Source organism: Cherax quadricarinatus, chromosome 32 (genome assembly GCF_038502225.1).
Source record: "Cherax quadricarinatus isolate ZL_2023a chromosome 32, ASM3850222v1, whole genome shotgun sequence".
In the NCBI taxonomy this organism is placed as follows: Eukaryota; Metazoa; Arthropoda; class Malacostraca; order Decapoda; family Parastacidae; genus Cherax; species Cherax quadricarinatus.
In genome coordinates, this window is record NC_091323.1 from 33,772,487 (window position 1) to 33,786,570 (window position 14,084).

At 37.6% G+C, this 14,084-nt stretch overlaps 1 protein-coding gene across 1 annotated transcript in view; it reads right to left on the reverse strand.

Moving 5' to 3' along the window:
- Positions 1-882: 882 nt before the first annotated feature.
- Positions 883-14,084, reverse strand: part of IFT52 (intraflagellar transport 52) — a 35,842-nt gene continuing 22,640 nt past the window's right edge. The window contains exons 7-11 of the mRNA XM_053778813.2: positions 12,358-12,471; positions 6,810-6,938; positions 6,426-6,521; positions 4,404-4,562; positions 883-3,385 (exon numbers count right to left, since the gene is read on the reverse strand). Coding sequence (XP_053634788.1) covers positions 3,335-3,385; positions 4,404-4,562; positions 6,426-6,521; positions 6,810-6,938; positions 12,358-12,471 — 549 coding nt within the window. The 3' untranslated portion in view covers positions 883-3,334. The remainder of the gene's footprint in view (positions 3,386-4,403; positions 4,563-6,425; positions 6,522-6,809; positions 6,939-12,357; positions 12,472-14,084) is intronic.

Genomic DNA, 14,084 nt, shown 5'->3' on the forward strand with positions numbered 1-14,084 from the left:
CAGCTTCAAGGTTCACGTCTTCAAGCATCCACTGTAAGAAACGATAATATAAGGTCTGCAGCGTAAGTTAGCCTGTCAGAGAGAAGGGTGGGTAAAGTCTGCTGGGGTGTCCAAAAAGGCATCTGTGGTTATGCTTTCATTCTGGGATAGAAATACATGGCTTTGCATTTACCAGCATTCCTAGTGTACCATAAAACTAGCAAGCATTGTTAATAAACTGTACATGTATATAGTATTGCTTTACAAAGAAGAAATACTGTATATATCTGTTGACAATTGCTAAAGTAAAGGTTTCTAGGTGCTGGTGAGGGGGCTCATGATCTAAGTAACTAGACTTCTCTCCTCTCTTGCCTTGAACCTGATTGCATCCTATTACCCAGGTGCTGTATGATTTCTCTGAGCTTAGCACTTCCCTTCTCAGTGGGACACAGCCAGTGTGTTAAATATAATATTAATAGTAATAATATTGGCAGTTTGGAGGGATATGTTGTGTATCTTTATATGTGTATGCTTCTAAACTGTTGTACTGTATTCTGAGCACCGCTGCAAAAACATTGATAATGTGCGAGTGTGGTGAAAGTGTTGAATGATGATGAAAGTATTTTCTTTTTGGGGATTTTCTTTCTTTTTTTTTGGGTCACCCTGCCTCGGTGGGAGACGGCCGACTTGTTGGAAAAAAAAAAAAAAGTAATAATATTCAATGCGTGTCGTAGAGGCGACTAAAATGCCAGGAGCAAGGAGCTAGTAACCCCTTCTCCTGTATACATTACTAAATTTAAAAAGAGAAACTTTCATTTTTCTTTTTTGGGTCACCCTACCTTGGTGGGATACAGCAGGTTTGATGAAAAAAATAATAATATTGATAATTCTCAATTAAAATAGTTTTTGTTTTAATATATTTTATTCAATCTACTAATCATACATAAAAATACGTGCGTTATAAATATATAGATCGTGTCATTATAGTCAAACACTATACTGATATATGATAACAGTCATGTGTAAGCAAAAGGATATACATACAGTATTTGTATACACAAACTGAATGCAAAAATAATTTCAAACTCTGTTTTTGAACAATTTACAGCCAGTTTGGTAGCATGGCTAACAACAGACAGTCAGTACTGTATTTATAAAATAACTTGTACAATATCTGTTTGTTGCAACAACATAACTATATGTTGTATTTAATTTTTATTAAATTCAATTCACTTATAGTTATATTTTCAAATGAATATTACTCTAACATTTAATTCTCACAAAAGTAAGTAAAATCACATAGTATATCACCACTGAAAACCTGAATAATCACCAGGGGTGTAATATTCTGGGTGTGCTAGGTGAGCACTGCGCACCAACCAAAGATGGTAAATTTATCATAGATATTAAACTCACTCAGTAATATAATCATGGATCATAATGGGAATCTATTTTTTCTGTCCCCTGTTATGAAATATTGTGACATTTAAGACACATGTGCAACATCTGGTTATCTTTATGTTTCTTAACTTTCATCTTGTCAGTATTGTATACCTTTCTTGTACAATATTTTGGCAGTTGTTCTCAGATAGCACTGCACACCTCACCGTGCTACCACAAGGCAGCATGGTGCACACCCTGTGACAATAACCATCATACGCAACTGATAATCACTTTTCATACCATTATACATACAGTAAGAGTTTACCTACAGTATGTGCCAAAATAAGTTTGGTTTAACTTTTAAACTGTGAGTGATGTACACCTACCATCCGACTTACGACCTGCTCAACTTACGACCGTGTTTTTTATGCCAAATTTCTGGGAAATAAACAACTATTTGTGTTGTACACAGTGTTTATCCTAAACCTTACAGTATAAAATACAGTACTAACAGCATAAAAAGTAAAGTAAAACATGAAATACCAAAATAAAACAATAAAATAAAGTCATTACAAAAATGTTTTGTTGATATTCAGTAGTAAAGTTCGACTTACGACCATTTCGACTTACAACCGGTTTCTCGGAACCGAACTCGGTCGTAAGTCGGATGGTAGGTGTATATATATATACGTATATATTTTATTAACACATCGGCCATTTCTCACTAAGGTAGGGTGGCCTGATATATAATAAAAGGGACAAAACTGTGAGTGATGTATATACATGTGTATTTTTTGTGCCTTCAAATTTGTCACCTTCTGATATTTTAGGAAAAAAATGTAGGGTCAGGCAGGTAGGTACCTGCAGTGCATCATGGGTAATAGTGTTTCTTCACCATATGTAAATATTCTATGTGATTTGTCACTCTGCATCTATATAAATAATTGGGTTAGTATTTAGTTTTTGTGTGCGTAACATATACATACGTATTTTTTTACAATGGTCTTGGGAGGGCATGCATTTTTTAACCCAGTATACCTGAAGAAATTCAAATGATATCATTTATGCACAAATAACCAGCACTTAGGCCTAATTTAAATTATGCTGCACAGTTCTGGTCACCGTATTACAGAACAAATGTAGATGTGTTCCTTCAGACATTTTTTTCCACAATATCTCCATGCATATTCTTCCTCCGTAAGCCATGCGTGTTGTAAGAGGCGACTAAAATGCCAGGAGAAAAGGGCAAGTAACCCCTTCTGTATAAATTACTAAAGTTAAAAAGAGAAACTTTCGTTTTTCTTTTTGGGTCACCCTGCCTTGGTGGGATACGACCAGTTTGTTAAAAGAAGATTTCCATACATGGGAAATAAAATTTCAGATCCTCCCACACATTATCCCGTAGTTCAATTGCTAGTGCACTCAGCTTGCACATTAAGGTTTGTGGTTTGATCCCCAGTACAGGTGGAAACATTAGGGCATGTTAACACACCTGTTGCCCCTATTCACCTAGCAGTAAAATAGATACCTGGATGCTAGTAGACTGGTGTGGGTTGCATCCTGGGGACAGAATTGACTTAATTTGCCCAAAATGCCTCTGCATAACAAGGGGCTTTCTATATTGTCACTGATGTCAGCTAGGTCTGTATAAGTTGTACATGTACTTATAGAAATAAAGATGATTAATATTATTATAAAAATGTAATCTTTACAGAACCTTAATGTGGGATTTACATGACCCTTCAGTTTTACACTCAGTATTGAGATGTAACTATTTATTTAGTTTTTCTGTACAATATCCCCAATAAACAAATCAAAGACACATTTTGGTCTACTTCTTGAATACTGATAATAGTAATGCTGGAGGTGTACTAAGCATTACATTGTACAAATTACAGTAATGACATAAAATTATAATTACTGTACAGTACTCTTGGCAGTATTCAAATCAGCAAATGGTGTGTCTTCGTTTTCATGGATCATCATCCATCTCGGACCTTGGTCTGCTGAATGTGTCAGGATCCTGAAAGATAAAAAATATTATCATATTATCAGCACATTCTAATTTTTATTTATTTATAAAAAGTCATTAAACAAAAAAGGTATGTAAGTTAGTTGGGTTGGGCCCAACTAAATTTCCCAGTGTACATTAGTTGGGTTGACTCTGGCTGAACTACCCGACATACATTAGTTGGGCTAGGCCGTACTGAACTACCCACTCCACATTAGGTGGGTTAGGTCTTGCTGAACCATCTAATGCACATTAGATGGGATGGGCATGGCTGAACTATTCAGCATACACAATTGGGTTCGGCCTAGTGAAACTGTGTAATGTACATTGTTTGGATTGATCCTTGCATAACTGCCAATGTACACTGGTTAGATTAGGCCTGGCTGAACTGTTCAATGTGCATTTGTTAGGTTGGACCTGGCTGAACTGCTTAGAGAACACTGGCTAGGTTGTACCAGGCCAGACTGCTTAACATACACTGGCTGGGATGAACCTGGTCAAACTGCTCAGTATGCATGGATTCCTCACTAAATGAAAGTAAGCTGTCTTGGCCTTGTGCGTCACTTAAAATATGATATTTAAAAAAAAAAAAAGGCTAAACCATCTACATAACAAATAAATTTTTTATTTATTATTTTTTTTTATTATCACACTGGCTGATTCCCACCAAGGCAGGGTGGCCCGAAAAAGAAAAACTTTCACCATCATTCACTCCATCACTGTCTTGCCAGAAGGGTGCTTTACACTACAGTTTTTAAACTGCAACATTAACACCCCTCCTTCAGAGTGCAGGCACTGTACTTCCCATCTCCAGGACTCAAGTCCGGCCTGCCGGTTTCCCTGAACCCCTTCATAAATGTTACTTTGCTCACACTCCAACAGCACGTCAAGTATTAAAAACCATTTGTCTCCATTCACTCCTATCAAACACGCTCAAGCATGCCTGCTGGAATGTTAGCTTAAATATAACCTTGCAGTACCAATACAAATCAAAATAAATATATACATATGTATTAACATTTTTCCATACCTGATTTAACTTCTTGAACTCCACAAGTTGAGTGAATATATACTCAAGTATATATTTGGCATCCCTTGATGTAGGTGGAAGCGTAGAGGTCACGCCAAGAATATCTCCACATTCACGTATATAATATTCCAAATCTTCATCCTTACATTTGTTGGTTACCTGAAACAAAATGTGAAACAATACATAAAAGGACGAATGAATGTGTAACTACCTATACTATGTATTTAAAGAAATACTTCAGCAGTACCTCTTAACCCTTCAAGGGAGGTTCCTTGATGCTGATGAGGAGCTCTTGATCTAGGTAATTGTATCTGTGCTCCAGTTCCCTGAACTGATCCTGAATGCCTTCCATCCCCACACAGATGTATAATTCCTACAGGTTTAGAACTCTCCCACGATGATGATGATGATAATAATAAAAATAATAATAATGGCATCTCTTAAATCTTTATTCAACTGATTCATGAACAGTATCATCTGATCACTGAGGTCAGCAGCCTATTTCATATAAGTTTTTCTCGTGTTTCTCAACCTCTTTGAAAATCAGTTCCGACATTTAAGAAACAATTTGGCATTTACGACACTTCCATAACAATGCCCAACGAGTAACAGACAAAAAATATTAAAATCACATAAAGTAGTATCCTTAATTATTAAATTAACAGAGTATTCTACAATACCTGGAGGGTATTCCGAGGATCAATGCCCCCCGCTGCCCGGTCCACGACCAGGCCTCCTGGTGGATCACGCCCTGATCAACCAGGCTGTTACTGCTGGTCACACATAGTCCAACGTACGAATCACAGCCCGGCTGATCCGGCACCGACCTTAAGTATCTGTCCAGCTCCCTCTTGAAGGCAGCCAGGGGTCTATTGGTAATTCCCCTTATGCATGGTGGAAGGCTATTAAACAGTCTTGGGGCCCCGGACACTTACGGTGTTTTCTCTTAGTGTACCAATGGCGCTGCCCAATCTTTTACTTTCGTAGGGAGTGATTTCTGTGTGCAGATTTGGGACCATTCCTATTAAGATTTTCCAAGTGTAGATTATTATATATCTCTCTCGCCTGCATTCCAGCAAGTACAGGTGCTTCCAAGTGTTCCCAGTAGTTGAGGTGTTTGATAGAACTTATACAAGCAGTAAAGGTTCTCTGTACACTCTCTAGATCTGCAATTTCAGGTGCTCCTCGACTTATGATAGGGTTATATTCCGACGAACCCATTGCAAGTTAAAAATATCATAATTTGAATATATGATATGCTAAATAAATAAATAAATAAATAAATAATTACTGTCACTGAATAAGTAAATAAACAAATAATTACTGTAACTAAATACCAGCACTGAAAACTAAATAAATGATTACAAGTTAGGTGGCATTGAAAATTGGGCTGGGCAAATGTTTTGTTAGTGGGATGGATTGTAAAGGACCTGCCTAGTATGGGCCAACACGTCTGCTGCAGTGTTCCTTCTTTCTTATGTTCTTAAGTTGCAGACTTGCTGCCTTCATGCTGGGTAATTATTTTAAGTTCCATCTTCAAAGTAATTGTTTTTACACCATCATAAAGTTCAAATATCATTAAGTTAAACTATCGTAAGTCGAGGAGCACCCATACATACCCAGTAGTGCTTAGTTGATTACCCGTCCTTATACAGGAGGGCCCCACTTTATAGTACTTCATTTTACAGCTTTTCACTAATACAGCAGTGTTCAATTTTACCCATTCTTCATTTATTCTGACTGCCTACAATAGATATATTCACCTCTCACTATAAGCTAAGTACAAAAATATTTTAAGGTAAGTAATGTATACTTTATATGTATTTTTTTAGGCCTAGTTCTGTTGCTCACTTAATATATGATAAGGTAAACACATTATCAGGATTTTATATGCATTTGAAATTGAAAAAAGGCTACATTTCACTTGACAGTCATTTTCAATTTACAGCAGCAGCCCAGAACCTAACCTGCTGTACAAGTGGGGTCCACCTGTATATGTTACACAAAAAAAGCAATTCTCACCTGTGCTAGCCTGGACTTTTCTGAGCTAAATGCTTCGTCTAAGTCGAACAGCTCTAACGCAGGGTGTGGCAATTCACGGAATGATGGAGGAAATACCTGCAGTAGTATATTGTGTCTTAATTTTTATACAGATCAACCAAGAAAAACAGAACAGCATATACTGAGCACATCTTTTTATATAAAACTTATTATTTTGTCTCATATTTCTGTATAATTTCTTTTGAGTGTAAATTGTATATTCCTCTATTCTCATTAAATGTTTTTTTCAAGGAAACAAAAATCAAAGAACTGTATTTCTGTAATATAAATTGGTTATAATTCAAAGCAAAGTACAGTAGTTCAATATTTATTACTGTATATAGTGTCAAATACTTAAATACATACAGCAGGTTGTAGTGGAGGCAAAGGTGTTTCAAACTGTGGAGTGATGAGACGTAGAGGTTCATGTTTCACGTTGAGTTTATTATATGACTCTATTGATGCTGGGACTAACTGCATGTCTATTGAAGTTAACTGTTTGTGAAAAAATTATATTGCATATTAATTACAAAAATCTTTAAAACCATTAAAATTACTGCACATTAATTCAGCCTATATAGCAAATTAAAAGGTTACAGAATAAAGCCACTATTAATTATAAGGAATAAAACAGGATTATCAAGATGTCCTTTTATTTTGTAAAATTGTGGGTAATGGTTAGTGTTTTTTAAGCCTCGTTCTTATACCTATTCTCAACAAAAGAAGGTGAAGAATTTTTAAGTACTTTCAGTAAAAAAACAAAATGTAATGGGCAGGGGAAAGTGTTGACCAAGTGCTAATAATGAAATATAATAATAATGAAACATGTGAGTGTGGGGAGGGTGCGTGAGGCATTAAGTAGAATGAAAGGGGGTAAAGCAGCTGGAACTGACAGGATCATGACAGAAATGTTAAAAAGCATGGGGAGATATTGCATTGGAGTGGTTGGTATTTTTGTTTAACAAATGTGCAAAAGAAGAAAATTAAAAGTGAATACAGGAAAGAGTAAGGTTATGAGGATAACAAAAAGATTAGGTAATGAAAGATTGGATATCAGATTGGAGGGAGAGAGTATGGAGGAGGTGAATGTATTCAGATATTTGGGAGTGGAAGTGTCAGCGGATGGGTCTATGAAAGATGAGGTGAATCATAGAATTGATGAGGGGAAAAGGGTGAGTGGTGCACTTAGGAGTCTGTGGAGACAAAGAACTTTGTCCTTGGAGGCAAAGAGGGGAATGTATGAGAGTATAGTTTTACCAACGCTCTTATATGGGTGTGAAGCATGGGTGATGAATATTGCAGCGAGGAGAAGGCTGGAGGCAGTGGAGATGTCATGCCTGAGGGCAATGTGTGGTGTGAATATAATGCAGAGAATTTGTAGTTTGGAAGTTAGGAGGAGGTGCGGGATTACCAAAACTGTTGTCCAGAGGGCTGAGGAAGGGTTGTTGAGGTGGTTCGGACATGTAGAGAGAATGGAGCGAAACAGAATGACTTCAAGAGTGTATCAGTCTGTAGTGGAAGGAAGGCGGGGTAGGGGTCGGCCTAGGAAAGGTTGGAGGGAGGGGGTAAAGGAGGTTTTGTGTGCGAGGGGCTTGGACTTACAGCAGGCGTGCGTGAACGTGTTTGATAGGAGTGAATGGAGACGAATGGTTTTTAATACTTGACGTGCTGTTGGAGTGTGAGCAAAGTAACATTTATGAAGGGTTTCAGGGAAACCGGCAGGCCGGACTTGAGTCCTGGAGATGGGAAGTACAGTGCCTGCACTCTGAAGGAGGGGTGTTAATGTTGCAGTTTAAAAACTGTAGTGTAAAGCACCCTTCTGGCAAGACAGTGATGGAGTGAATGATGGTGAAAGTTTTTCTTTTTCGGGCCACCCTGCCTTGGTGGGAATCGGCCAGTGTGATAATAATAAAAATAAATGTATAAAAGAGGGGAAGGTACCTAGGGATTGGCAGAGAGCATGTATAGTTCCTTTATAAAAAGGGAAGGGAGACAAAAAAGATTGTAAAAATTATAGGGAAATAAGATTACTGAGTACATATACTGTACCAGCTAAAGTGTACGGTAGGGTTATTACTGAAAGAATTAGAGGTAAGACAGAATGTAGGATTGCGGATGAACAAGGAGGTTTTCGAGTGGGTAGGGGATGTGTAGATCAAGTGTTTACATTGAAGCATATATGCGAACAGTACTCAGATAAAAGTGGGGAAGTTTACATTACATTTATGGATTTAGAAAAGGCATATGATAAAGTGGATAGAGGAGCAATGTGGCAGATATTGCAAGTGTATGGAATAGGTAGTTAGTTACTAAATGCTGTAAAGAGTTTTACGAGGATAGTGAGGCTCAGGTTAGGGTGTGTAGAAGAGAGGGAGACTACTTCCCGGTAAAAGTAGGTCTTAATATATTTATAGATGGGGTTGTAAAAGAAGTAAATGCTAGGGTGTTGGGGAGAAGGGTGGGATTAAATTATGAGGAATCAAGTACAAAATGGGAGTTGACACAGTTATTTTTTGCTGATGATACTGTGATTATGGGAGAGTCTAAAGAAAAGTTGCAAAGGTTAGTGGACGAGTTTGGGAGGGTGTGTAAAGGTAGAAAGGTGAAAGTGAACATAGATAAGAGTAAGGTGATGAGGGTATCAAATGATTTAGATAAAGAAAAACTGGATATCACATTGGAGAGAGGGGGTATGGAAGAAGTGAATTTTTTTTTTTAACAAGTCGGCCGTCTCCCACTGAGGCAGGGTGACCCAAAAAAGAAAGAAAATCCCCAAAAAGAAAATACTTTCATCATCATTCAACACTTTCACCTCACTCACACACAATCACTGTTTTTGCAGAGGTGCTCAGAACACAACAGTTTAGAAGCATATACCTATACACAACATATCCCTCCAAACTGCTAATATCCCGAACCTCCTTTAGAGTGCAGGCATTGTACTTTCCATTTCCAGGACTCAAGTCCGGCTATATAAAAATAACCGGTTTCCCTGAATCCCTCACTAAATATTACCCTGCTCACACTCCAACAGATCGTCAGGTCCCAAATACCATTCGTCTCCATTCACAACTATCTAACACGCTCACGCACGCTTGCTGGAAGTCCAAGCCCCTCACCCACAACACCTCCTTTACCCCCTCCCTCCAACCTTTTCGAGGATGACCCCTACCCTGCCTTCCTTCCTCTACAGATTTATATGCTCTCCATGTCATTCTACTCTGATCCATTCTCTCTAAATGACCAAACCACCTCAACAAACCCTCTTCAGCCCTCTGACTAATACTTTTATTAACTCCACACCTTCTCCTAATTTCCACACTCCAAATTTTCTGCATAATATTTACACCACACATTGCCCTTAGACAGGACATCTCCACTGCCTCCAACCGCCTCCTCACTGCAGCATTTACAACCCAAGCTTCACACCCATATAAGAGTGTTGGTACTACTATACTTTCATACATTCCCTTCTTTGCCTCCATAGATAACATTTTTTGCCTCCACATATACCTCAATGCACCACTCACCTTTTTATCTTCATCAATTCTATGATTAACCTCATCCTTCATAAATCCATCCGCTAACACGTCAACTCCCAAATATCTGAAAACATTCACTTCTTCCATACTCCTCCTCCCCAATTTGATATCCAATTTTTCTTTAATCTAAATCATTTGATACTCTCATCACCTTACTCTTTTCTATGTTCACTTTCAACTTTCTACCTTTACACACACTCCCAAATTCATCCACTAACCTTTGCAATTTTTCTTTAGAATCTCCCATAAGCACAGTATCATCAGCAAAAAGTAACTGTGTCACTTCCTATTTTGTATTTAATTCCCCATAATTTAATCCCACCCCTCTCCCGAACACCCTAGCATTTACTTCTTTTACAACCCCATCTATAAATATATTAAACAACCATGGTGACATTACACATCCCTGTCTAAGACCTACTTTTACCGGGAAGTATTCTCCCTCTCTTCTACACACCTTAACCTGAGCCTGAGAAAAGTTGAAACAGAATAGAATGGCAAAGAGGAGTATAAATCCAGGGTGGAGGGAAGGAAGAGTAAGGGTTAGTCCAGGAAGGGTTGGATGAAGGAGGTTCTATGTGGTAGAAGTTTGACTTAACATCCAGCAGGCTTGTGTGAGCATGTTGGATAGGAGTGGAGACAAGTGATTTTAGGAGAGGTGTGGAAAATGTTGTTCAGGTCATCTAAATTGTCATGTCTATATACTTCTGGTATAACAGCACTTGAATGAAAGATGGTGAATGCATTTCTTTTCAATTCCTTATACAGAATGTATATAAAAGTAGATTAGATAATGGTGAGGCTTTACACATTAAAATAAAAAGAACACAACAGGCTGATACCCTCAAAACAAGTCAAATGGCAGAGTAACAAAGCTATACATTATTAGGAAATAAAATGCATTCAGGCTTAGCAATAAAATAAAGAATGTAGGACATAAAAACATAATAAAATGGGATGAGGGAGCCACCAGGCTAGGATAACCCACAATGCCCTCGTAATGAGTTGTAATATAAATGAAAATACTGTACCAAGTCTAGCTACAAGTTACTAGTATTAGTGAACCTTCCATATACTTGAATAGTAGGGAACATTCTCAAAGTGTCTGTTAAATCAGAATAATGCTAAAAAAAAGAAACAAAAAACACTAAAGTATTCTACTGTATATCTAATATAGTACCACATACTACATGAGTATATACGTAGTACAACTTACCCATTAAATTTTGTTTGTTATTTCAGAAGTCTGTTATATCAAAGGTTTATTGTAGTATTTACCTTCAGTATTAAATAAACAAGCTCAGGGATCCCCCATCGGTGTTAAAAGTTATAAAGAATAATCATCAAAGCCTCAAGGTAAATATAAATTTGCCATCTGTTATAAAGTGGTACACTGTAAAAGTACAAATGTTAATACCTTAACTAACCGCATAGATGTTAGGATATGGAAAATATTACATTCTAGCAATAAACCTACACTCCTAGTGAATCTAGCAATAATAAAGGTCTTGAAGAGGCCATAAAATCTTGAACATCCCATACTGATCATACTGCTAACAGCAGACAAATACTAAGCAACGGTAGATTTAAATTAACCGACCAATTAGGTAGTTTATATAATGTATTAAGAAGCTGATTTCTCACCAGGTCCTTAGGCTGATTAACAAAAAGCAATTACTCTATTTTAAACACTTAAAACCACCAGTTTCATTTGAAATTTCTGAAGATTCCTGCGCTTACAGTACATAGTGACAGTAAGATGTGCATATACAAATAAACTACCCTTCACACACACACACACAATACAAGAGAGGGGAGAATGGGCAACAAGTTTCTTGACATTTCTTACTTAAACATTATTACAGAGTGAATTCAGATGCTCTTTGACTTACGATGAGGTTATGTTCTGATGAATCCATCCCAAGTTAAAAATATCCTAAGTCTAATATGAATATATGATAAATAAATAAGTAAATAAATAACTACTGTCACTGAAGAAGTAAATAAACAAATAATTACTGTAACTAAATACTGTATTGAAAAGTAAATAAATGAGTACAAGTTTAACTTGTCAATAAATGTACAGTACTGTACAGCATCGCTATCACACCATCAAAAAGTTGAAATATTGCAAGTTGAACCATCATAAAGCGAGGAGCATCTGTAGTTTGGCTAATTTACTAGCTAGCAGGATCAGCAGCTTGATCCCTCTGAAACAACCATCTTCAGCAATGGGCTACTTATCATCTACTGAAGGGAGTTTCTGACATACGCTGAAATATATAAATTTTTTACGGGGCTGTCACTCATTGGTAAAAGTAATTTTTCACCTTTCAAGTAACACTATGTTCTGTGAAAGTATTGTTTCGTACTTGTGTATGAAAGAGCTGTGTAAAATCTGTTGGTACTTCTTCCGACTCCTGAAGGCAGGTGCGAAGACTCTCAGCAAGTGATGCAGTATCTGGTGTCATGTTGTAATCAGAAATCTGAAAGAAGGTGCCATAAATAATTCCATTTTATAAATAACTGTGTACAATATGTGATACACAACTGTCTGCCTCTGGCAAGATGGTAATGGTGTGAGTGGTGGTGGTGAAAGTATTTCTTTTTCAGGTCACCCTATCTCGGTGGGAGACTGCCATTATATTAAAAGGTACCATCCAACTTATGACCAAGCTTGATTCCAACCAACCGGTTGTAAGTTGAAATGGATGCAAGTCGAACCTTACTACTGAATATCAACATCACACTTTTGTAATGATTTTATTTTATTGTTTTATTTTGGTATTTCATTTTTTACTTTACTTTTAACGCTGTTAGTACTGTATTTTATACCGTAAGGTTTAGGATAAACACTGTGTACAACACAAACAGTTGTTTATTTCCCAGAAATCTGGCGTAAAAAACATGGTCGTAAGTCAAGTGGTCGTATGTCGAGCAGGTCGTAAGTCGGATGGTAGGTGTATAGGTGGGAGACGACCGACTTGAAAAAAAAAAAAAAAAAAAAATATATATATATATATATATATATATATTCTATGATTAACCTCATCCTTCATAAATCCATCCGCCGACACGTCAACTCCCAAGTATCTGAAAACACTCACTTCTTCCATACTCCTCCTCCCCAATTTGATATCCAATTTTTCTTTATCTAAATCATTTGACACCCTCATCACCTTACTCTTTTCTATGTTCACTTTCAACTTTCTACCTTTACACACATTCCCAAACTCATCCACTAACCTTTGCAATTTTTCTTTAGAATCTCCCATAAGCACAGTATCATCAGCAAAAAGTAACTGTGTCAATTCCCATTTTGAATTTGATTCCCCATAATTTAATATATTTATTTTTTTTTTATTATCACACTGGCCGATTCCCACCAAGGCAGGGTGGCCCGAAAAAGAAAAACTTTCACCATCATTCACTCCATCACTGTCTTGCCAGAAGGGTGCTTTACACTACAGTTTTTAAACTGCAACATTAACACCCCTCCTTCAGAGTGCAGGCACTGTACTTCCCATCTCCAGGACTCAAGTCCGGCCTGCCGGTTTCCCTGAATCCCTTCATAAATGTTACTTTGCTCACACTCCAACAGCACGTCAAGTATTAAAAACCATTTGTCTCCATTCACTCCTATCAAACACGCTCACGCATGCCTGCTGGAAGTCCAAGCCCCTCGCACACAAAACCTCCTTTACCCCCTCCCTCCAACCCTTCCTAGGCCGACCCCTACCCCGCCTTCCTTCCACTACAGACTGATACACTCTTGAAGTTATTCTGTTTCGCTCCATTCTCTCTACATGTCCGAACCACCTCAACAACCCTTCCTCAGCCCTCTGGACAACAGTTTTGGTAATCCCGCACCTCCTCCTAACTTCCAAACTACGAATTCTCTGCATTATATTCACACCACACATTGCCCTCAGACATGACATCTCCACTGCCTCCAGCCTTCTCCTCGCTGCAACATTCATCACCCATGCTTCACACCCATATAAGAGCGTTGGTAAAACTATACTCTCATACATTCCCCTCTTTGCCTCCAAGGACAAAGTTCTCTGTCTCCACAGACTCCTAAGTGCACCACTCACTC